Source organism: Sarcophilus harrisii, chromosome X, assembly GCF_902635505.1.
Source record: "Sarcophilus harrisii chromosome X, mSarHar1.11, whole genome shotgun sequence".
Lineage (NCBI taxonomy): Eukaryota > Metazoa > Chordata > Mammalia > Dasyuromorphia > Dasyuridae > Sarcophilus > Sarcophilus harrisii.
In genome coordinates, this window is record NC_045432.1 from 22384385 (window position 1) to 22407181 (window position 22797).

At 49.3% G+C, this 22797-nt stretch overlaps 1 protein-coding gene across 4 annotated transcripts in view; it reads left to right on the forward strand.

The window, feature by feature from the left end:
- Nucleotides 1-18169, forward strand: part of VSIG4 (V-set and immunoglobulin domain containing 4) — a 58340-nt gene extending 40171 nt beyond the window's left edge. The window contains exons 3-10 of one of the 4 annotated variants that reach the window (XM_031945169.1): nucleotides 6070-6348; nucleotides 7387-7455; nucleotides 8645-8731; nucleotides 8894-8980; nucleotides 10638-10691; nucleotides 11415-11516; nucleotides 15796-15817; nucleotides 17470-18169. In XM_031945169.1, the coding sequence (XP_031801029.1) occupies nucleotides 6070-6348; nucleotides 7387-7455; nucleotides 8645-8731; nucleotides 8894-8980; nucleotides 10638-10691; nucleotides 11415-11516; nucleotides 15796-15817; nucleotides 17470-17689 (920 nt within the window). In that variant the 3' untranslated portion in view covers nucleotides 17690-18169. Of the gene's footprint in view, nucleotides 1-6069; nucleotides 6349-7386; nucleotides 7456-8644; nucleotides 8732-8893; nucleotides 8981-10637; nucleotides 10692-11411; nucleotides 11517-15795; nucleotides 15818-17469 lie in introns of all 4 variants that reach the window. The other 3 variants (XM_031945168.1, XM_031945170.1, XM_031945171.1) reach the window with 3 other exon arrangements.
- The last annotated feature ends 4628 nt before the right edge of the window (nucleotides 18170-22797 follow it).

Below are 22797 nucleotides of genomic sequence, written 5' to 3' on the forward strand. Positions count from 1 at the left end.
TTTGTAAATGCCTTCCAACTTTGATTTTCTGCTCCCTAATGCTCTACCTGTTTGCTCTACCTATTCCTAATCAGTGGGCCTCCCAGCTGTGCTCTCTTTCTTTCTATTCCTGTTCTAGGTGCTTTCCCAGGCCTACCATTTTGTGTTCTTAGCCCCCTCTCCTCTGTTGCTTTTCAAAAGGCCATCCCAACTTTACAATCTACTTTCTAGGGCTTCTTTGACTCTAATACTCACTTCTCAATGGGCTTCTCTGCTGTGACAGTGTTATGAATCCCCTCTCATTCTACCTATGCCTGTTCTAGGTGCTTTCCCAGGTCTAACATTTTGTGTTCCAAGCTCTTTCACACTCTCTTTTGTACAAGACATTTCAGTTCTGACATTTTCCTTTCTAAGGCATCTGTTTGCTTTATCACTAATCGATGGGGGTCCCTGCTGTCACTCTCCCTGTTTTAAGGCTCTTCTCATTCTACCTCTTCCTGTTCTAGGTGATTTTTAAGCCCTAATATATTGTGTTCTAAGGCCCCAGTCATACTGTCTCTTTTTTAGATGCTTTGACAAGACTGACCTTTTGCTTTCTAAGGCTCCTCTGAGCTCTAGATGTTCTTACCTTGTGGGACCCCCTGTAGTGACACAGTGTTTTAAAAGACCCTGTCATTCTTGCTACTTTTGTTCTAGATCCTTCTCTAGCTCTGAGAGTTTGTGTTCTAAGGCCCCTCTCACTCTGTCTCTTTTCTAAACCCCATCCCAAACCTGACATTCTCTTTCTAAGACTCTTTGGGCTCTCTATGTTCTTACCATATGAGATACCCTGTAAATGTAAATGCAAAACACATTGTTTTAAAGACCCTCTCATTCTTGCTACCCCTGTTCTAGGTCCTTTTCCAGCTCTGAGATTTTGTGTCCTAAGACCCCTGTCACAATTGTTCTTTTTTGAAAGTCATTACAAGACTGACATTCTGCTTTTTAAGGCTCCTTTGAGCTCTCAATGTTCCTAGCTTAAGAGACCCCCTGAAGTGACATAGTGTTTTAAAGCCCCTCTCGTTCTTGCTACCCATGTTCTAGGTCCGTTTCTAGCTCTGATATTTTTTGTTCTTAGATAATTACTCTTTTTCGTTTTCTAATGGTCATTCCAATGTTGTCATTCTGCTTTCTAAAACTGCTGAGGGTTCTAACAGCCCTTGCTAAATGTGGCTCCCTGCTGTGCATCATACTGTTTTGAAATCCCTTTCATTCAACGTATCCTTTGCCTAGGAGTTTTCCACACTCTAACATATAATGGTTTTTTAAAATTTATTTAATAGCCTTTTATTTACAGGTTATATGCATGGGTAACTTTACAGCATTAACAAATGCCAAACCTCTTAACATATAATGTTGTAAGCCCTCTGTCACTCTCTCTTTTCATAAGGCCATCCCAACATTGAGACTTGGCTTTCTGAAACTCTTTGCAGACTTGATTGTGTCTAGTTTAGGGGACCCCCTGCTGTGAAATTCCCTGTTTTAAGGTCCTTGTCCTTCTACCTTTCCCTGTTCTAGGTACTTTTTAAGCCCTAATATGTTGTGTTTCAAGCTCCCTATCACAGTGTCTTTTCTAAAGCCCATCCCAAGTCTGACATTGAGCTTTCTAATGCTCCTTTGACCTCTGATTGTTCTTAGCTTATGAGACCACCTGTAGTTACACTTAGTGTTTTAAAGACCTTCTCATTCTTGCTACCCTTGTTTTAGGTTTTTTTCTCCCTCTGTGTTCTAAGACCATTTTGCTATTTCTCTTTTCTGAAGGCAAGTCCCATGTTGTCTTTCTGCTTTCTAAAAATGCTGAGGTTTCTAACAGTCCCTGGTATATGTGGCTCCCTGCTGTGCAACAACATTTTCAGGTTCCTCTCCTTCAAACTACTCCGGTTCTAGGTGCTTTCCAAACGCTAACATTTAGTGTTCTAAGCCCCATGTCACTATTTCTTTTCAAAAGGCCATGACAATGTTGACACTTTGCTTTCTGAGACTCTTTGGAGCCTTGATTGTTCCTAATTTAGGAGACTCCCTGCTGTGACAATACCTTTTTTAAAGTCCCTCTCCTACTAATTATCCCTGTTCTAGATGCTTTTTAAGTCCTAAAATATTGTGTTCTAAGCCCCCTCTCACACTCTTTTTTACAAGCCTTCACCAGTCTGACATTCTGCTTTCTAAAGCTCCTTTGAGCTCTCAATGTTCTTAGCTTACGAGAAGCCCTGTAGTGACAGAGTGTTTTAAAGCCCCTCTCATTCTTGCTTACCCATGATCCGGGTCCTTTTCTCGCTGGGACATTCTGTGTTCTAAGACACTTTCTCTATTTCTCTTTACTAAAGGCCATTCCAATGTTGTCATTCTGCTTTCTAAAAATCAGCCCTTGGGAAATGTGGCTCCCTGCTGTGCAACAACCTGTTTTAGGCTCCCTCTAATTCAAGTATCCCATGTCTAGGTGCTTTTCCAACTCTAACATTGTGTTCTAAGCTCCCTGTCATTCTCTCTTTTTTAAAGGCTTCCTATCTTTGAGACTTGGCTTTCCCACTCTCCTTGGAGCCTTAATTGTCTTTAGTTTAGGAGACCCCCTGGTGTGACATTCCCTGTTGTAATGTCCCCCTTGCTCTAACTATCCCTGTTCTAGGGGCTTTCCAATCTCTGACACTTTGTCTTCTCAGCCCCCCCTCACCCTGTCTTTTTTCTAAAGCCGTCCCCACACTGACAACCTGCCTTTTGGGCACCAGTATGATCTAACAGTCCCTTGTCAGTAAGACTCCCTGCTGTGACACTCCCCTCTGATTCAAACTAGACCTGTTACAAGCCCCCTCTCACTAGTCTCTTCTCTAAAGGCCATCCCAACTGTGACAATCTGCTTTCTAGGGCACCTGTGACTCCAACTGTCCCTGGTCAATGGGCCTCCCTGCTGTGACATTCCCTGTTTTAAGACCTCTCTCCTTCTTCCTATCCCTGTTCTAGGTGTTTTCCAATCTTTAGCAGTTTGTGTTCTAAGCCCCTTCTTACTGTCTCTTTTCTAATGCCCATTCCCAGACTTCCATTCTGCTTTCTAAAGCTCCTTTAACCTCTCATTGTTCCTAGCTTATGAGACCCCCTGTAGTGACACAGTGTCTTAAAGACCCTCTCATTCTTCCTACCACTGTTCTAGATCTTTTTCTAGCTCTGACATTCTGTGCTCTAAGCCCCCTCTCACTCAGTCTCTTTTCTAAAAGCATCCCAACTTTGAAATTCTGTTTCCTAAGGCATCTTTGTGCTCTCACAGTCCCTGGTCAATGAGCCTCCCTGCTATGCCATTCCCTGTTTTAAGGCTCCTCTCATTCTAATTATCCCTGTTCTAGGTGCTTTCCCAGGTCTAACAATTTGTGTTCTAAGCTGTTTCACACTCACTTTTGTACAAGACATCTCAATTCTGACATTTTGCTTCCTAAGGCACCTGTTTGCTCTATCACTAATCGATGGGGGTCCCTGCTGTCACTCTCCTTGTTTTAAGGCTCTTCTCATTCTACCTCTTCCTGTTCTAGGTGATTTTTAAGCCCTAATATATTGTGTTCTAAGGCCCCACTCACACTGTGTCTTTTTTAGATACTTTGACAAGACTGACTTTTTGCTTTCTGAGGCTCCTTAGAACTATCAATGTTCTTACCTTATGAGACCCCCTGTAGTGACACAGTGTTTTCAAGACCGTCTATTTCTTGCTACCCTTTTTCTAGGTGCCTTTCTAGCTCTGAGATTTTGTGTTCTTATATTCTTGTCACACTGTCTCTCTTTTAGAGCCATCACAAGACTGATATTCTGATTTCTAAGGCTGCTTTGAACTCTCAATGTTCCTAGCTTATGAGATCCCCTGTAGTGACATAGTGTTTTAAAGACCCTCTCACTCTTGTTACCCAGGTTCCAGGTGCTTTTCTCGCTCTGACATTTTGTGTTCTAAGACCTTTTCTCTATTTCTCTTTACTAAAGACCATTCCAGTGTTGTCATTCTGCTTTGTAAAACTGCTGAGGGTTCTAACAGTCCTTGTGAAATATGGCTCCCCACTGTGCAACAACCTGTTTTAGGTTCATTCTAATTCAAATATCCCATGTCTAGGTGTTTTCCAAACTCTTACATTTAGTGTTCTAAGCCCCCTGTCAGTCTCTCTTTTTTAAAGGCCATTCCAACTTTGAGACTTGGCTTTCCCAGACTCTTAGGAGCCTTAATTGTCTTTAGTTTAGATGACCTCCTGTTATGACATTCCATGTTGTAAGGTCCCTCTCCCTTTAACTATCCATGTTCTAAGATCTTTCCAATCTCTAACACTTTGTCTTTTCAGCCCCCTCATTCTGTCTCTTTTCTAAAGCTTATCCCAAGTCTGACATTCTAAAGCTCCTTTGAACTCTCATTGTTCTTGGGTTTTGAGACCCCCTGTAGTGACACAGTGTTTTAAAGACCCTCTCATTCTTGTTACCCATGTTCTAGGTCCTTTTCAATCTCTGACATTTTGTGTTCTAAGACCCTTTCTCTATTTTTCTTTACTAAAGGCCATTCCAACGTTGTCATTCTGCTGAGGGTTCTAACAGTCCCTGGTATATGTGGCTCCCTGCTGTGCAACAACCTGTTTTAGGCTCCCTCTCATCCAAGTATCCCAAGTCTAGGTGCTTTTCAAACTCTAACCTTTAGTGTTCTAAGCCTTCTGTCACTCTCTCTTTTCTAAAGGCCATCCCAACTTTGGCACTTGGCTTTCCCAGACTCGTTGAAACCTTCATTGTCTTTAATTTAAGAGCCCCTGCTGTGACATTCCCTGTTGTAAGCTATCTCCCCTTCTAACTATCCCTGTTCTAGGTGTTTTCCAATCTTTACCACTTTGTATTCTCAGCCCCTTCTCACTGTCTCTTTTCTTTTTTTTTATTTTATTTATTTATTTTGCAAATGATAGATTTTTAATAAGAAATACTCAGGATTTTTTTTGTACATAGACCACTGTCTCTTTTCTAACATTCTGCTTTCTAAGACTTTTTGAGCTCTCAATGTTCCTAGTTTATGAGATCCCCTGTAGTGACACAGTGTTTTAAAGACCTTCTCATTCTTGCCACCCATGTTCTAGGCTATTTTCTAGCTCTGACATTTTGTGTTCTAAGCCTCCTCTCACTCTGTCTCTTTTCTAAAAGCATCCCAACTTTGAAATTCTGTTTCCTAAGGCATCTGGGTGCTCTCACAGTCCCTGGTCAATGGCCCTCCCTGCTGTGACATTTCCTGTTTTAAGGCTCCTCTCATTCTACCTGTCTCGTTCCAGGAGGTTTTTAAGCCCTAATATTTTATGTTCTAAGCCCCCTCTCACTATGTCCCTTTTTAAAAGGCCTTCCCAATTCTGACCTTCTGCTTTCTAAGGCACTTTTGTGCTGGAACAGGCCCTGCTTTTTGGGCCTCCCTGCTGTGACATTGTTCTAAGGCCCCTCTCCTTCAATACTTTCCCTGTTCTAGATTCTTTCCTAGCTCTGACATTCTGCATTCTACGGTCCCTGTCATTTCTAAGTGTCCCTGTTCTAACAGTCCTCCCCACTGTGATATTCTGTGTTCTAAAATCCTTCCAACTCAACTGTCTCTCTCTTCCAGGTTTGCTCCCAGTTCTGACTTTCTGGGTTTCCAACCCTCCGGTGTCCTTACGTTCTTCATTCTAAGCTTCCTCCCAGCCTTGACATTCATACGCTTCTCGTTCCTTCCCGCATTTGATATTCTGTGTTTTGAGATTCGTGATATCTCTGACTGTCTCTACTCTAAGTTCCTTCCCTTTTCTCTGCTCGGTTCTCTGGGTCTGTGGATGCCAATTTTCTCTTTTTGTTTCCCTTTCCCCTTTCTCCCTTCTTCCATGGCTTCCCAGCATATCCCTGTTTGTACTGTGGGAGGACAATGTCTCCTTTTCTTTGTTTTTTGGTCCCTTCAGGTTCCCAGGCCTGTGCCCCCAGCTGCTTTCCCCCTGTGCCAGCCCTCCTTGTGTCACCTTCCACACACACCCCCCGAGACCCACCCTCGGTCCCCGTGTCCTTCCTCATTCCTAACCTTTGTCTCTCTCCCTGCCATAGTCCCTGTCTCGAAGCCCCTGGTGACCACGGGCTCTGGCTATGGTTTCAAGGTGCCCCATGGCATGAGAATCAGTCTTTTGTGCCGGGCGCGAGGCTCTCCTCCTATCACCTACAAGTGGTACAAGGGGACCCCAGATGGTACTCCGACTCAGGTGACCTCCCTCGGCACTCTGCTCTTTAAGCCCGCCCAGGTCTCTGACTCTGGGATATACTTCTGCGTAGCCAAGGCCCGTGTTGGTCCTGAGCAGATGAGTGACCCTGTCCACTTTGTGGTCACAGGTGAGCTACCATCTTCTTCACCTGCTTGTTGCTCAGGTTCCTGGGAAAATCTGGGTTCTGGCTTTAATCTCTGTTCACTTGTCATGTGATTCTGGCAAGTCAGTTCTCCTAAAAGCCTCCGAGCGGCCTTACTCATCAGGAAATGTGGCTACTAATACCCGCGCAGAAGCCTTATTAAGCATGATACTCACGGAGGGGATGCTGATGGTCAATCAGTCGGTCGATCAACAAGCATTTCTTAAGCATTTACTGTTTGCTGGGCACTGGGGACCCAGACTCAGGTAAAAAGACCCAAACCGACCTTCCTTTAAGCAAATTACCTGGGAATGGTTCCATCCGGGACAGTGAATGCTGGGACTAATTTTAAAATCAGAACTAACCTTTGAATCTTGCTTCTGATACTCACACAACTTTTATGGGAAGTTACTATTTCTCTGGGCCTCAGTTTTCCCCTCCATAACATGGGAATGAGGGTACTGGTACCACCTGCCTCTCAAGGATATTTTGAAGATTGGCTGGAAAGCACTTTCAGTCCAAAAGAAACTTCAGTGATCATTTCTAGGTTTGAAGGCAGGCACCTAGAACCTCCTAGTCGTGCCAGAATCAGCCGGAACCATCTGGTTCTGGTTGGAACCTGAAACCCCCTAGGGTCCGAGACCCAGATGAGACTTTCGCCCTCATCTAGACTCACTTTACAGACGTGGAAATTCTGGCCCAGAGAAGAGGGACCCATCTGGGATTCGAATCAATACCGTCTAACTCTGAGGCAGTGACTGAGCCGGCCCTTGCTGATTTCAGAGATCAGAGCTGGTGGGAAGCAGAATTGGCTGGATGGGAACCTCCAAGCTGTCGGGGGGAAGGAGGGCAAACCCGAGGTTATGGGGCCTGCCGGGACGGAGGCCGAGGGCAGAGACAGATTGGGTCTTGGTCAAACAGACCTTCCCAGTCTAGGCCAGACCCTTGGCCCACAGCGGTGGGCCATGGGGGAGGGGAGAAAGAACGGGACGCTCACTTGTGTACCCTCCCCTCCCCTTATAGAGTCTTCTAAGAGGCCTACAACACAGATGCAGCCTGGGAAGTTGACAGCCACTACCCCCTACCCAGAAGGTGAGTTTTACTGGCTACCAAGGGGAAGTGGTCAGGACCTCTGACAAGAGGAGACAGACCATTGGGAGAAGCACCCGGGGACTCCCGAGGTCCCAGTCATGACCTATGGTGCCAGGGCACCATGGGTGGCAGTACCCGGGTATGAGGAGTGGGGATTTCGCTTTTGTCACTTCCTGGGCATGGGAAAGTGGGCCTCGGGATTCACACCGGCAAAACTGGGCTGCAAAACCCTCCCTGAACTACATAACTTAAGAGAATTTTTTTCTTTTTTTGGGCTGAGGCAATTGGCGTTAAGTGACTTGCCTAGGGTCACACAGCCAGGACATGTTAATGTCTGAAGGCAGATTTGAACTCAGGGCCTGCTGGTGCTCTATCCACTGCCCCACCTAGGTGCCCCTCAGGACCTTTTTCTTTCCGCTTCTCCCCAAATCCTTCAAGCTGATCTCTGTTTGTGGCTGTGAGAATCATGGGGAACAGCAAAAAGCCCGAGATTTAAAAGTCCTCAGGTCTGAGACTGGGTCCCAGCTGTGGGACTTATTGACCTTGCGACTCTGGTTAGGTCACATGAACTTCTTTGGGCCTCAGTTTCCTCACTTGTAAAACAAAGCTAATCATGGTTGTACAACTCATCTCAATTTGGCAATTGTATAGCCCACAGCCCACGCCTGTAGCCTTCACTGCAAGATGACATAGACCCCTAAGAAGAAATGAACACTGATGTGGGGTCAAATCTTAGTTCTTTGACTATAGGGAGAAGTCATGTGACCTTGGGCAAGTCATTTCTTTCCCTTCCTCTGAGTCTCAGTTTCCTTATCTGTAATTAGACTATTTACTCCAGGCCCCATAGACTTTGACTTCCTGGTGCTATATTCCTTCCCTCCACTGGTGAGATCTGTTTTCCAGATCCTCGGCTACCTCAATTGTCCTTTCTGTAAGTTCTCTGTGTTAGCTGAACAGAGTGATGAGCTGGCAGAGGGAAAGTCTAATCAATGGGTCTCCTTGGGACATGTTTGACACACACCCAAGCTTCCTGTTCCTGAGATGTGATCTCCACTGCACGACCCTGCTGGGGTCCAGCCTGACCCCGGAGTCTTTTCTGCCCTAATGGTGATCCATGTGAGCGTCCCCTGTAATCCTCCCTGCAGTCTCTCATCTGGCTGGCCCTGATCTTGTTTCTTTGTTTGCCCAGTGCTACGCCCGTCCTCCCCTGAGCCCCCGGCTAGAGATCAGACATGGACCCCGGGAAGCTTCTCAGAGACAAGCGCTGCGAGGCCAGGTAAGGCTCTGCCCCTCTTCCCTGCTTCCAGAGCGCCCCCAAGCACCCCGCCCGTGCTCTCAGACGCCCGAGCTGGGGGTGGGTAATGATAACCTCACACTTGCGTCCAGGGCTCGGCTCCCTGCTGAACACCGCTTTAATCTCGGTTCTCTGTTGCCATAGCAACGCATCCAGCTACTCCAGACACGTCTCCTGGGAAACAGGCAACCATGGAGACCAGCCACGCCGGAGGGAGAAGTGAAGGGCCGGGTAAGATCAGCAGCCCTTTTTTCTACCCGGAGATCCTCAATGCTCAGCCAATGATCTGCAAGCGTCCGGGGGCGGGCCCTCTCCCTCCCCAAGAGCTTCATGGGATTCAGAGCCGAGGGCCTTAATGACAGGAGAATGACAGGCTCCCTGTTTACCCACCCCCACCCTGGGCCCAGTGGGGGGTGGGGAGAACACCTCTTCCAGCTCGGCTCGGGCAGCTCTGGGCAACCGGGAGAGTTCCACCTCTGGGTCCTAGCCCCGCCCCTACGGCCTTTACCCTTCGGCCCCCCTCGGCTGTGGGCTTTGTCTGTCAGAGCACTTACTGTGTGTGCCAAGCGCTGTCCCAGCACTCAACAATGAGCGCTTTCTTTGTTCTTCGCACCAACCCTGGGTAGTGGGTGCTTTTTCCGCCCCCCCCTTTACAGATGAAGAAATGGAGCACAGAGAGGTTAAGGGACTTGCCCAGATGAAGAAACGGAGCACAGAGAGGTTAAGGGACTTGCCCAAGATCACACAGCTGGATTTGAATTCAAGGCCTTAAGGCCCTCTTCAGCTGGCATGAGTCATCCTGGTGCCCGATGGCTCGACTGCTTTGACGGGCGGCAGTATGGGGCCTCCCCCGGGACAAGGAAAGAGAGGGGCTCAGTGGGGAGTGAGGAGGGGTGGACCCAGGTCCCGTCTCATTGGGCCAGAAATTCTTTCCTCCAGTACAGCATGGCAGCCTCTCTAGGCTGTGGGCTTATGCTCTTCCAGCCTCTGTTTCTGGCTCGGAGGTTCGGAGTTACGCACTCAAAACCTATTAGTTTTAGTGTTCCCCCACTCAGGACTTTTCTTTTTTTGGCTGAGGCATTTGGGGTGAAGTGACTTGCCCAGGGTCACACAGCTAAGAAGTATTAAGTGCCTGAGACCAGATTTGAACTCAGGTCCTTCTGACTTCAGGGCTGGTGCTCTATCTGCTGCGCCACTGCACCATCTAGCTGTCCCTTGGGACCTTTTTCTTTCTGCTTCTCCCCAATCCTTCAAGCTGATCTCTGTTTGTGGCTATGAGAGTCATGGGGAACAGGAAAAAGCAAGAAACGTAAAAGTCCTCAACCAGAGGGTTTGGGCTTTCAAGCCCCCAGCCCTCAACCGACAGCCCCCAATGCTGATTGGGCAACGAGGCTGTCTGTCATCAGACCCCCGTGGGCTTCATGACCCTTGGGAAAGGTCCTTTTCTTCACCCATGGCCTCGAGCCACAGCCGGGTCTCCCGGTTTGGGGGGGAGGGAAAACGGGGGTGGGGGGTGTGTGTGTGGAGGGACACACACTAGACAGGGTGAGACATGGGCTACCAGGGGCACCTTCGAAGCCCGGGAACTTTTGCCGTCCAGTCTTGAGAACCACAGGCCGGCGGAGCAAGAGGAGACCCCGGAGACTCAGCTCCCCCGAGTTCATGGTCCTGCCGGGCCTTGAAACGCAGCCCAACGCCGGTCTCTGTTCTCATTGCCTGGCCCAACCCTTACATGTTACAAAGGTCTGGAGGGGAAGAGACTTGTCCAAGGCCACGCACCGGCTCCGTGGCACGGGCGGGATTCCAATCCGCCTCCCCTGACTCTGCCCATTGCGCTGCACTTCCCCGCAAAGCCCACAGACCATCCCATGTTCCTCCTCCTCCGCAGGGCCGACTTCAAGAGCTACGTGGAGGGACCAGGGAAACGTGGACAAAAGAACAGGTAGGAGGGGCTGGGGGAAGCGGGGAGGGGCCGGAGGCGGTGTTCCTGAAGGGAGGCCCCTGGGGAGGGCGTGTTTGGTGACAGATAAGTGACTGGCCCACTGCTCACAGCCCAGCACCTGTCTAAAGCTAAGGAGATGTTGGGCCCCTCCCCTCCCCTCTGCCCCCTTCCCTCCCTTCTCCTTTTTGCCCCTCCCCTCCCCTCTGCCCCCTTCCCTCCCCTCCCCTCTGTCTCCTCCCCTCCCTTCTCCTCCCTACCCCTCCTTTCCCCTTGTCCCCTCCCTCCCTTCTCCTCCTTGCCCCTCCCCTCCCTTCTGTCTCCTCCCTTCCCTTCTCCTCCCTACCCCCCCTTCCTCTTTCCTCCTCTCTCCCCCCCTCCAGTCCTCTCCCCTCCTTTCCTTCCCCTCTCCCTCTCTCCTGCCCCTTCCCCTCCTCTCCCTCCTCTCTCCTCCCCCCTTCCCTTCCCTTCCCTTCCCTTCTCTCCCTTCCCCCACTTCTCCTGTTCTCTCTGTCTTCAGGGACTAGAGGGAAGCTGTGTCCAGCACACCCTAACTAAGCTCTAGAACTGTGTTCTTCTCTTCACCCCGGGCCTGTGGCCAGTATGGGAAAGGGACCCCTGGGAGAAGGGGAAAGTGGGAGACTCAGCCTTGGGGAGGGGAGGGGGTAATGCCCATTGCCCCCGGCCCGCCCCAAGGCCCTCTGGGAATGTGTCCTCTTCCAGCAGCCCAGGGCCTCCCCCTCTATGCCATCATCCTGATCACCCTCGTCTGCATCGTGCTGGTCTTTGCCATAGCCTTTGGCCTGTGCCGGAGGAGATCCCAAGAGGGTGAGTGAGGAGGGCAGGGCTTTGCGTGGCCTTTTTCCTCAGTTATGCCGCCTCACAGTCTCAGAACTAAAGGGGAAGTCACTTTGTCACTTGGAGACCTTTAGTGAGAGTGAACTCACTACCCAGCCAGTACCTTCTGCCCTGGGACAGCTCCATCTGGCAGGAAGTTTCCCCTTACATCCAGCCTCACACCCACTATTGCTCCCAGTTCTACCCTATGGGGCCAAGCCAACCAAGGATAATCCTCTGCCACACACACACAGGCCAGCCCTTGGTACCTGGAGACACACGCCAGGGTTCCTGTTGTCTCCTCTCTGTTCAACGCCCCAGTTCCCTTCACTCTTGTTCGGCGACTGGGACTCGGAGCATTTAACAGTCCTCCTTTGGACGCCTCCAATTGGTCAGTGCCGCCCCTCAGACGTGACCCAGAAGTGAACACAGGCCTTGGGCTGACCAGGCCACAGCTATTGAATGGGCCATTCGCAGCCTCAACAACTGCCTGCCCCACACCCAGAGAACCAGAAGCCCCAGTTCCCGTGTTCACGGAACCTACCCAATGTCAAAGCTGGGAAGGACTTTGAGGACCATCTAGTGCGATCTCTTCATTTTCTACAGGAGGAACCTGAGCCTCAGAAAAGGGAATGATTTACCCAGAGGCCTTTCTGCATTGCATCAAGGTGCCCACAGTCCACTTAGGAGTCCCCCTTGGGAATAGCTTAACTGACCTCACCTCCCAAGTGCTCTGTGGGAGGATGAGAGTGCTCTAGGAGGTCAGGGAAGGGAAGAAATCAGTATGGTGGAAAGAGCCCAGATCTGGAGTCTGGGAGAGACAGTACCGGCTTTCAGTTCTGGCTTCGCCACTTACTAAGTCAGAGAATCATAGTTTTAGGATCAAAAAGGACCCTGGAGGTCATCTAGTCTCATTTTATAGATGAAGAAATAGAGGTCAAAAGGGGAAATGACTTACCTATGGGCACACATAGGTCAGTGTGTCTGATAGAAAGATAATTAAGGTAGAATCTGAACCCGGGCCCTCTTTGCTCCAAAACTATCAATGATTAACAAGCATTTACTAAGTGTTTACTGTATACCAGACGCTGTCTAAGCACGGAGGATACAAAGAAAGGTAAAAATACAGTTATCCCTTCCACATGGCACGAGGTCAGAGGCACAGCAGCCCCACCATCTGGAAAATCTGCATAAAATGTTTTAGCCCTCCCTTTGTACCAAAAACAAGTATGGCATTCAAAGATGACATATGTTGACTTTATATAATACTATTCATTTTTTCTGTATTTTGGAGCTTCTAAACTTTTTTCTGTCACTTGCTGGCCTTCACCAGCCATTTGTGACTTCCATTTCCGCAAAACTCCCCCCCAGTTCCCACTTAATTTCTTACTGAGCCCATGATGGGAAAGTTGCGGCGGTGAAGGGATGACCTACGGTCCTGCCTGCTTCCAATGGAAGAGGTGATGGCAATAATTGGGCACATCCAAGCTATATGGGAGCGGCTGGAAGGTGGCCTGAGTGGCAAAGGCACAAGCACCTTGGTGGTGGGGAAAGGCCTCCTGGGGAGGGGGTGGGAGCCGAAGCATGTGTTTTCCCACCATCCTTGATGGGAAATCCAACTTAACCTCTCCTCCTTTTATGGAGGAAGAAACTGAGACCAAGGGAGGTCGCTCAGAGTCATAGAGGGAATAAGTGACAGAGAGATCCTCCAACCCCAAAGCCAGTGTTCTTTCCACAGAGTCCCCATCACTAAAGAGAAAAAAAACTACTCCCACTCTGCTCATCCCAGTCCCCTTCCAGCACCCCGCACTCGAGCCAGACTGGTGTCTGCCCACAAATGGTCCCCAGTGCTCTCTTCTTCTCCTTCTCTCTCTAGTTCCTCTCTCCACACGAATCCAGCCCAACCCCTCCCTCCTCACCCCCCCACCACCCCTAGCATTCTTTTCCTCATTTGACTTTCCTAAAGCAGACTTTTTCATCAGATCTTTCTCCAAGTCAACCATCCCTAGCGACTCCCCCAAGAAAAGTGCAGCGGTTCCCAAATTTATTCTTTCCCATGGTTCAATATTCTTCGACTTGAAGACCTTCAGCAAGAGGCGCTGAATGTTTGGGTTGGCAGCTCCGGGGGAGGATTGGGAGCCTCCCTTGTGTGCAGTTTCCCTTCCCTAAGAAAGAGCAGCTGTTTTGGCTGAGTTCTTTGCTAGTTCAAGGTCTGCTGTGTTTCAAGATTAGTGCATGTGTGCAGGGCGTGTGAGTAACGGGCAACTTATATTGATCTTGCAAGTACTCTGCTTAAAATTCCGCGTGTGCTGGGACAGCCAGATGTATATTAACCACACTCGTTTATAATATTTTCTTTTTTTTTATTATAGCTTTTTTTTTTTTTACACAACAGATGCATGGGTAATTTGTCAACTTTGACCCTTGCACTCACTTCTATTCCAACTTTTCCCCTCCTTCCCCCCACCTCCTCCCCTAGATAGCAAGCAGCCCCATACATATTAAATATGTATATCATTTTCTTTTACCTGCAGTAGCATAACATTGCCAACTCTGTGGCCCATCCCATGATGCTCAGGGCTCACTTGCACGTGCCCTTTGAGAAAGTAGGAGAAAGGCCAGACTCAGACACTCTGGAGAAAGGCCGGACTCAGCCGCCCCCGGCGGGCCCCTTTCCTGCCTGTTCTATTTCTCGCTCTTCCTACGCCCCTCCCCGTGGCCCCTGCTAAGGCTCGGCTCTCACCATCTTTGGGCGTTGCTGGCGTGACTGACCGGTGTGTGCCTTGGGTCCCCAACGAGACTAGATTCTCCCCAGGACAGGGACCCGTCTTACTTCTTCCTGTTGGTGACAGTCAGTGGCGCAGGGAAGCAGCTCTTTCCCACTCCCCCTCACCTCCCACTTAGATTTTCTCCTTTCCAAATTTACTTTGTTCCCCAATTTGACTTCCGTCTCCTACAATTAAAATCATTTTATCGATACCTAATGGGTACTCCTTCCCTCACTGAAAATGTGTTCTACTTGGCCCCCTGGGGTAGCAATGAGACAGAGAAAGGCTTGATAGGAATTGTTAAGTCAACAAGCACTTAGTGAGCACTGACTATGCGCCAGGGCCATGCTAAGCATGCCAGGATAAGCTTTGTAACAGTTAGAGGTATCCAACCGGGGAATGGGCTTCTTGGAAAGTAGTGAGTTCTCCATCACGAGAGATATTCAAGTGGAAGCTTACTTGAGAGGGATGTTTTAAAGGGGGTTCTTGCTCAGATATGGTATGAGATGGTCTCTGAGGTCCCTTCCAACTCAGGATTTTAGACTCAGACGACTTGCTCTGATCACCTCATTTTATGAAGGTCAAGTGGCTTGCTCAAGGTCACGTAGTCTCCTGTGTACTTGACTCAAGAAATAGCAGAAGGGAGGAACAGTGAAGAGTACCACGTCTGGGCCCTCCCTGCAAGTGGATGCCATTGGCCCAGGGCTTAGGCTTACCCGGTTGCCTTTGCCCCATTGGCTATGACTCTTTGGTCCCCCATCAAGGGGCCCTGGAAGCTTTCACTGTCTGGCTCCTAGGATTTTGGGGAATCACCCATTCTGGGTCCCTCCTCAAGGACACCCAAGGACCGAGGAAGGGCTGGGGGGGGCCCTCCTGGAAGGATTGAGCATGAACAGATGAGGCAGAGCTTTCCATTCAGAGCCTAGAGCAGACCGAGGCTTGCTCTAAGAAAGTGACAATGACAGTACTAAAAAGCTCGTGTCCCCCTGCCCTTCTCAAAGCTTCTTAATTAATCCGCCTGACACTCTGTGAGGTAGGCAGTGGAACTACGATTAGCCCTATCTTACGCATGAGACTTAGAGGAAAGTGACTTATTCAAGGTCACTTTGACGAGGGGGGACCCCAAAAGATTGAGACAACCTGATGGAGTGGGAAGGGGACCGAGTTTAGAGGCAAGACATTGTGCCACTTCCCAGCTGTGTGTCTCTTTTCCCTCCCAGAACCTCTTTCCTCATCTGCCAAATTCTCCGATGCGAGGAAAGCCCTTTGTAAAGTTTCAGAGTTTCTAGCTATTCCCCAACGGCAGGGCTGGCTGGGCAGGGAAGCACAAGGGCTCAGATTTGTCCCCCGCTTACTTATCCTCCCAGGGGCCCCCTGAGCCCCTCCCCACTCAGGACTACCCTTGGCACTTGGCCCTCGAGTCTTGCTGGCTAGTAGGCCTGGCCCTAGGTGCCGCTGCTACAGAGTCCCCATCTTGATTCATCCTTTGTCTTCTTTTGCAGGGCACATCTACGAAGTGGCCAGGTAAGACTGCCCCTCCTTCCCCACACCCTCATCAGTCTCCTTGGAACCGGCTGGCGGATGTTAGGGCAGATGGGCCTAGGTAGCGTTCGAAGGGTCACAGGCCTTACTACCGGAAGGGACTCGAGACAATGTGGGCCGAGACCTTTGTTTTGTGGAGACGTCCACAGTGGTTCAGAAGGGATTCTACAGCCCAGAAGTGACCAGGCTGGGAACTAGGTCTCACAGCTCCCCTTCTGGGACTAAGGAGGAAAGTCTACCTCCGGCAGCTTCATTTGGTCACTCATCATGTCTAAAGTAGCTACTATACGTCAGGCACGCCGCTGGCTACTTGGGACACTAAGTCAAAAGTGCCATAGTGTTGAGGGATGAGGGTGCCCTAACTGGGTGGGAGGTCCCCAGGCCCGTGTCGCAGGCTTTGCGAGAATTCACAGTCCCAGTCTCTGAGTTATGGTTTGGCCAAAGAGGGTTTATTGACACCGAGGGGTTCTCAGTGAGCGAGGATCCTGATTGGGAAAGGAGCAGGGAATTAAGAGACAGAGATTAATTTTATTTGGTTTCCTGTAGGCCGGAGCCAGGGAGCGGATGGACCAAGGGTGGTGGTCTAGGGAATAATTTCCAGATGAATTAAGGGTGGGGATTATTTTAGGAGTTTCCCAAGGCCATGTGAATTAAGGGTGGGGAGGAGTGGGGAGCCAGAACCAGCAGATTCAGGGTCTTCTGACCCAGGCCCCTCCACAAAGATCAGGGGACCAAAGAGTCCTACTGCATCAGTAGGCCCTGCCATCGAGACACTTCTCTCCTACTGAGGAAGGGGGATGAGTTTATACAAAATAGACAATCATTCCCCCAGTGGAGGAGGGCACCAGTAACTGCGGGATGCCCCCTGGTAGGAGCTGAGACTTAAGATGGACCTGGAAAGAGAAGAGTTCTTAGAGGAAGAAGTACGGAGGTTGCCAATCACAGATATTAAGAGAGGGAAAATGGCAGCACAGATGGGCCAGTTGGCCCAGACTGGACAGTGGGTAAAGAAGGGGAAGGTGTCAATCTAGACTCATAACCTGGAACCAGATTCTGAAGTGACTTTAAAGGCCTGTATTCTAGAAGCAAGAAGGAGCTCCTGATGCTTGTAGAACAGGGGAATGACCTGATTGGATCTGAGCTTTAGGAAGAGCAAATTTGGCAACTCTGTGGGGGATGTCGGGGGGATGGGGAGAGACCAAGAGGTGGAGAAAACCATTAGGAGACCCTAACAAGGAAAGGTGACGAGGACACGAGTGGGCTGGCAGAAAAGGCCGAGAAAGGCCTAGAGCGATCAGATGGACGACACTGGGTAGCTGGTTGGAGATGGAAGGTGAGGGAGAGGACAGGGCTGAGCATAACTAGGGCTATGCAGCTAGGTGACTAAGAGGCCAGAAGTTTCCTCCTGCAAGAATTCCCTCTCTCAATGAGGTCTCAGATCCACCCCCTGCCTCAGTCTCTCTTCCAGATTCAGGGCTCCCTGACCTCCACCCTGGTTCCTATCCTCCTAGGGGACAGGGCAGGCCCAATGGGGGGGGGGGGACCCTGGGGCCTGTTCTCATCCCTCCCTAGCTCTTCCTGAGCACCTTCTTCCACCACGTTCCCTTCTCCACCTTGGGTATTGTTGGCTACAGGATGAGTACGGGAGACGGCCCCAGAGTCTCCATCTACTCTGGAGGCCCAAGCCAGGCGGCGACTAAGCCCAGGGCCCTTGAGAATGAGTATCACAGTGACCCCTCTGGGACCCAGGATTATCAGATCATCACCCAGGCCAACAGCGACTACGCGCGGCTGCTGGGTGGGAACAACTCGGCGGAATTAGAGATGCAAGATAACAGAAAACCCAACCGCTAAAGACAATGGGGCTGGGGGGCAGATGGTCTGGCCGGCCACTGGCCTGGCTTGTCCCGCCTTCCCTTCCTCCCTCTCTGAGATAGGAGGGGTCCTCCCCAACCATGCTGCCCATAGCCCTGCCGCATCCCTTCCCCTGCCATCGCCTCCCATCCCACCTCCCGGCACAAACCCCTCGGTTCCTGGCCGATGGGATGAGATGTTCTGGGAAAAATAGGCTTTAGCCTGGAAAGTTGCCGCTGTAGGTCTCAGCTTTGCTCCCAGCCGTCGGCCTCCCTGCCTCCCCATGCTGACAAGGGAAAGAAACACTGCTCCTGGGTTTGGCAGCCGGGTGCTAGATACATAGAGGGTTTCTCCATATTTCTTTGGGCCTAGAGGAGAGTGTTTCGGACACTGTGCAGAGATGGACTCTGTCGCCTTCTGTGAGCCCACGCCTGGCACGGTGTTGTTTCTCAATAAAAGATTACTGGAAATCTCAGTCAATCCCACAGTCTCTCCCAGTGTGACATACTACTTCCCTTCTTCCCATATGCAATCTCAGTGATGGGGAGACTTCTTCCATTCCTGCCCACCCTGGGCAACTTGGCTCCATATCTTTCTTTCTTTCTTCCTTCTTTCTTTCTTCCTTCCTTTCTTTTTTTCTTCCTTCCTTCCTTCTTTCCTTCCTTCCTTTCTCTTTCTTTCTCTTTTTTTCTTCCATAAATCCTTAAAAGAGCATCCACCTTTCCCTGGCTCTTTGGACCCAGACACTCATGAGGCAGTTGCTGTCATCCCTCACTCTTATATCGTGTCTGCCTCACCTCCCTTCCCACAATCCCACATTTCTTGGATGCTGTCTTACAGGGAACTTTTTGTTTCTAAGACGTCATTGGTGATACACTATTGCCTACCTTGAATATCAGGTATTAAAAGGCCGTGGGAATTTAAAGTTTGACAGGACCACCAGAGTCCAATCCTCTCAGTTTACAGGTGAGGAAACTGAGACCCAAGAAAAGGGACTTATCCAAAGGCACACATAGGATTTTGCCTCAAGAGCCCTATAGAATGTCCTTCAGAAGTCATTTAGTTGAGCCCCCTCATTTTGCAGAGAGGGAAACTGAGGTCCACAGATAACAAAAACACAGCTAGTGAGTTTTTGGATTCCAAACCAGATCTCCAAGTACCGTTCCAGTACTCATTCCATTATACCATGTGTCTTTATGTTGTCTGCTAGATCACTCATAATTCTGACACCACGGCCACGCCAAACAGGCCCCAGACTGCATGCGCCAGCTCAGCTTGGGCGAGTTCCTAATGACCATGTTGTCGCCTCAGTTTCCTCCTCTGTAAAAGAAAGAGGGGAAGGTAGGCTCCAGATTTCTAAGAATTCTCCCATCTCAAAGCTCCTGTGAGCTTGTGATGGTGACCAAAGGGCCTCAAGTCACAGACAAGGTCAGGGCCTGCATCAGGGTCAGCTGCTAGAGCTTCGCCTACACTCCATCTTCCCCTGAAAGCCTCCTGGGCTGACCTGCAGGCTCTCTGTGGCTGGATGTAAGGGAGGGAGGGAACAGGATAAAAGACCAGGGCAGAATTGACCAAAGGGTAAATAGATGTGGAGAGGGAAGGAGGGAAGACCAGGAAAGCAGAGGGATGAAGGAGGGTCCCTGTCTGACCCCCAATCTCCCTTAGTCCCCTTGGAACGAGTCCGTTGTTCACTCTTGGCGATCTCTGGGCCTCGGCCCTCCAATCTCTTCTGAACGGTGGCCAGAGGGACTTTTCTCTTCTCAACCACCGGGCAGGCTGTGGTAAACAATATTCTCCAGCGGGCCCAGCCTTGCCGTCACACAATTGATCGAAAGATGGAAAGAACAGAAGCTCTCCCGGGGCTTACATTTCTATTCGAGTGATTGATTTAATAAAAGGAAGTCTTGTCTTAAAGGCATTGTTCCAATGAGGTGCCTCCCAGGCACAGATCAAAATTAGCCACGGTTTCTTAAGAGATGGAAACACAGTGGGGGAGGGGGGCAGCTGGATGATGCAGTGGCTACAGCATCAGATGCCCTGAAGTCAGGGGTACCTAAGTTCAAATGGGACCTCAGACACTTAACACTTCCTGGTTGTGTGACCCTGGGCAAGTCACTTAACCCCAACTGCCTCCCCGACAACAAAAAAGAGATGGAAACACAGAGACGGCCTTGTTTAACGATTTCCCGATGCTTAATAACAAACAAATAACAAACAAAACGTGGAGATAAGATGTGGCATGAAATGGAGGTATAGACTCTGTAAAAGAGCTCACTGTAGTCCCAGAGGAGATCCAGCATGGAGTCCAAGGAAGAGAGGCCTGTTGGTGGTTGGAATTGTACTCCTCATACCGAGTTTAAAAATCTGCACGGGATCCAGAAGATCCTCTTGGCTGTGACCCAACCACACACCCAGGAAAGCCAGGGAGATAAGGAACACACATCCTTGAGTTGCTCGTCTGGGACACACAGACCACAATTAAATAGATCAAAGAGATCAAAAGAAAGAAAAAGAGGGAAAGAGAAAGAAGGGATAAAGAGAGGGAAAGAAAAGCAAAAGAAAGAAGAAGGGGAAAAAAAGAGAAAGAAAGGAAAGGGAAAATGAAGAAAGGGACAGAAAGAAGGGAGGAAGGAGGGAAGGAAAAAAATCAGAGAGAAAAAGAGAGAGAGAGAAAGAAAGAGAGAAAAAAGAAGTAGAAGAAAGAGACTGGCCTGACTCGCCTTTGGGAAATTAAAAAAGTTCCTTTAATGATATAAAATTCGCCTGGAAACTCAGGGCTCCCTTTTTGTAATACAAATATTAGGACAATATTAATTGCTGAATGTGAGTTTTGCCACAGAAGGCACAGTCTCAGAAGAACACAGTGTCAGGACTTAAACAATGTCGGAGGGCAAAGAGATCTGAGGATAGAGAATAGGAAGGCTCAAGGGGAGTTGATGATACCAAACTTCTGAGCTGGAGGGGGCGGGAAGCTCAGCCCATAGAGTGATAGATGAGTCTTAAAACGCAAGGGCAGCATGGAGAGTGACCTTAGAACACAGATGTAGGAGAGGCCTTGGGACAGAGAAAAGATAGGATTTTAGAACATCGAAGGTCAGAGCGGGGAGGCCCCTTTTTTTTGTCATTCTTTCAGTCTCGTCTGATTCATCGTGAGCCCAACTGGGCTTTTCTTGGCAAAAGATTCTGGAGTGGTTTCGCCATTTCCTTCTCCAGTTCATTTTTACAGATGAGGAAACTGAGGCAAATAGAAAGAAAGTAACTTGCCCAGGATCATATAGTTAGTGTCAGAGGTCACATTTGAACTTGGGTCTTTCTGGTACTCTATTCACTGTCCCACCCAGCTGCCCCAGTAAAATACAATGTACAATAGAAGAGCTGGAGAACATCTGGGAGGTCATCAAATGTAATCCTCCACATTTTTTCAAAAATGGGAAAAAGAACTTGGCTACCATTTTATATAGTTACTAAGTATCAGGGCTACAAAATCAAACCCAGGCATTTTGTTTCTTAGCTCGCCATTTATTCTGCTTTCTTTCCTTTTTCCCTCCCTCCCTCTCTTCCTTCCTTCCTTTTTCTCTCTTTCTTTCTCTCTCTCTTTTTCTCTCTGATTTTTTTTCCTTCCCTCCTTCCTTCCTTTTTTCTTTCTTTTTCCCTTCCTTTCTTTCCCTTTCTTCTTTCTTTTGCTTTTCTTTCCCTCTCTTTCTGTCTCTCTTTATCCCTTCTTTCTCTTTCCCTCTTTTTCTTTCTTTTGATCTCTTTCTTTCCTTCTTTCTCCCCTCCCTCCTTCCCTCCCTCCCCCCTCCTTCTGTCTCCGTCTTTCTGTCTTTCTTCTTATTTCGGTTTGTTTTGACTTGAGGTTAATGCTAATTCCATGCTGTGTTTCACTAAGAATGACACAGATTCTGTATCTGTGGCTCTGGGCAGCTTTCCAGGGGTACAAATTAGCTTCAAGTTACACATGCTGAATGAAAGAGGTTGAGTGAGTGGGAGAAAAGGGGAAGAAGGGGAGGGGGAGGGCAGGAGCACAATAAAGAAGGAAGCCCAAGCAGAGGCCTTTTAATCCCACCTTCAATACTAATCTGCTTTGAGGGGGAGCAAAAGTTGGCCAGGAGGTGAAGGCGAGGCTGGCTGAAGAGCCACCCCTAGCGCCGGCCTTTTCACCCACATCTCAGCCCTCTTGGGAAACTCATTTTATAGCAAAACCGCTACAAGGAGCGTTCCAAGTCATCATGGAGCGGCAAGCTAACACCCGATTAATTGGGAAGCGCAGTCTCAAGTCAGGTTGAAGCCACTTGGGCAGGAGAAAGGTGCCTTCCTGGGTGCCGACCCTGGGCCCGAGACCCTGGCTCCTGAACCGGGCCACCGGCTCCTGGATGGAGCCTCTGCTTCCTCTGGGCATCTTGGCACATCTGGCCCCGAGACCATCCAGTCCCAAGCTTCCCAGAGCCCGGATGCAGCCCTGTAGATCACTAGTTTTCTTTCCAATCTCGGAACCCACAGTCAGCCCCACAAGTTGTTAGTAGCAGGGTGGGGAGGAAGGAGGAGAAGCGAGCACCTCGGTCTCCAAGCCATGTGGTTCCTATTTCTCCCCCTGAAAAACAAGACCCGAGCCAGCTCTGACAGGCACAGGGCCCAGTGTCACACACAAGATCCTAGAGCTGGAAGGGCCATTCCTTACCCCTTGACCCATTTTACAGAGGAGGAAACTGAACCCCAAGACCATGACACATCAAATTCTAGAAGTAGAAAGGACAGCAGAGACCATTTAGTCCAACTCCGTTTTTCAGGAAACTGAAGCACAGAGAGGTTAAGTGATTAGACTGTGGATGGTCACAGAGTTAGTCAATGTTTAGGGTGGTTTTCGGACCCAAATCTTGCTGAATCTAAATCCAGTGCTCTTCCCTCTACCGCAGACTCTCTGTCTCATAGGCACAAAACGGGCCCAGGATTAGAGGCAGTAATAGCTAAGTAAGCTCGGGCTTAAGGGGAGCTGAAGACATCTAGCCAGCTACTTTGGGGCACCTGGAGGTAGTGGTGAGTCTTAAAGTCTTAAGAGTATAAGTGGAAGTAAAAAAAAAAAACTGAAAAAACAATATATGCAATGTCTA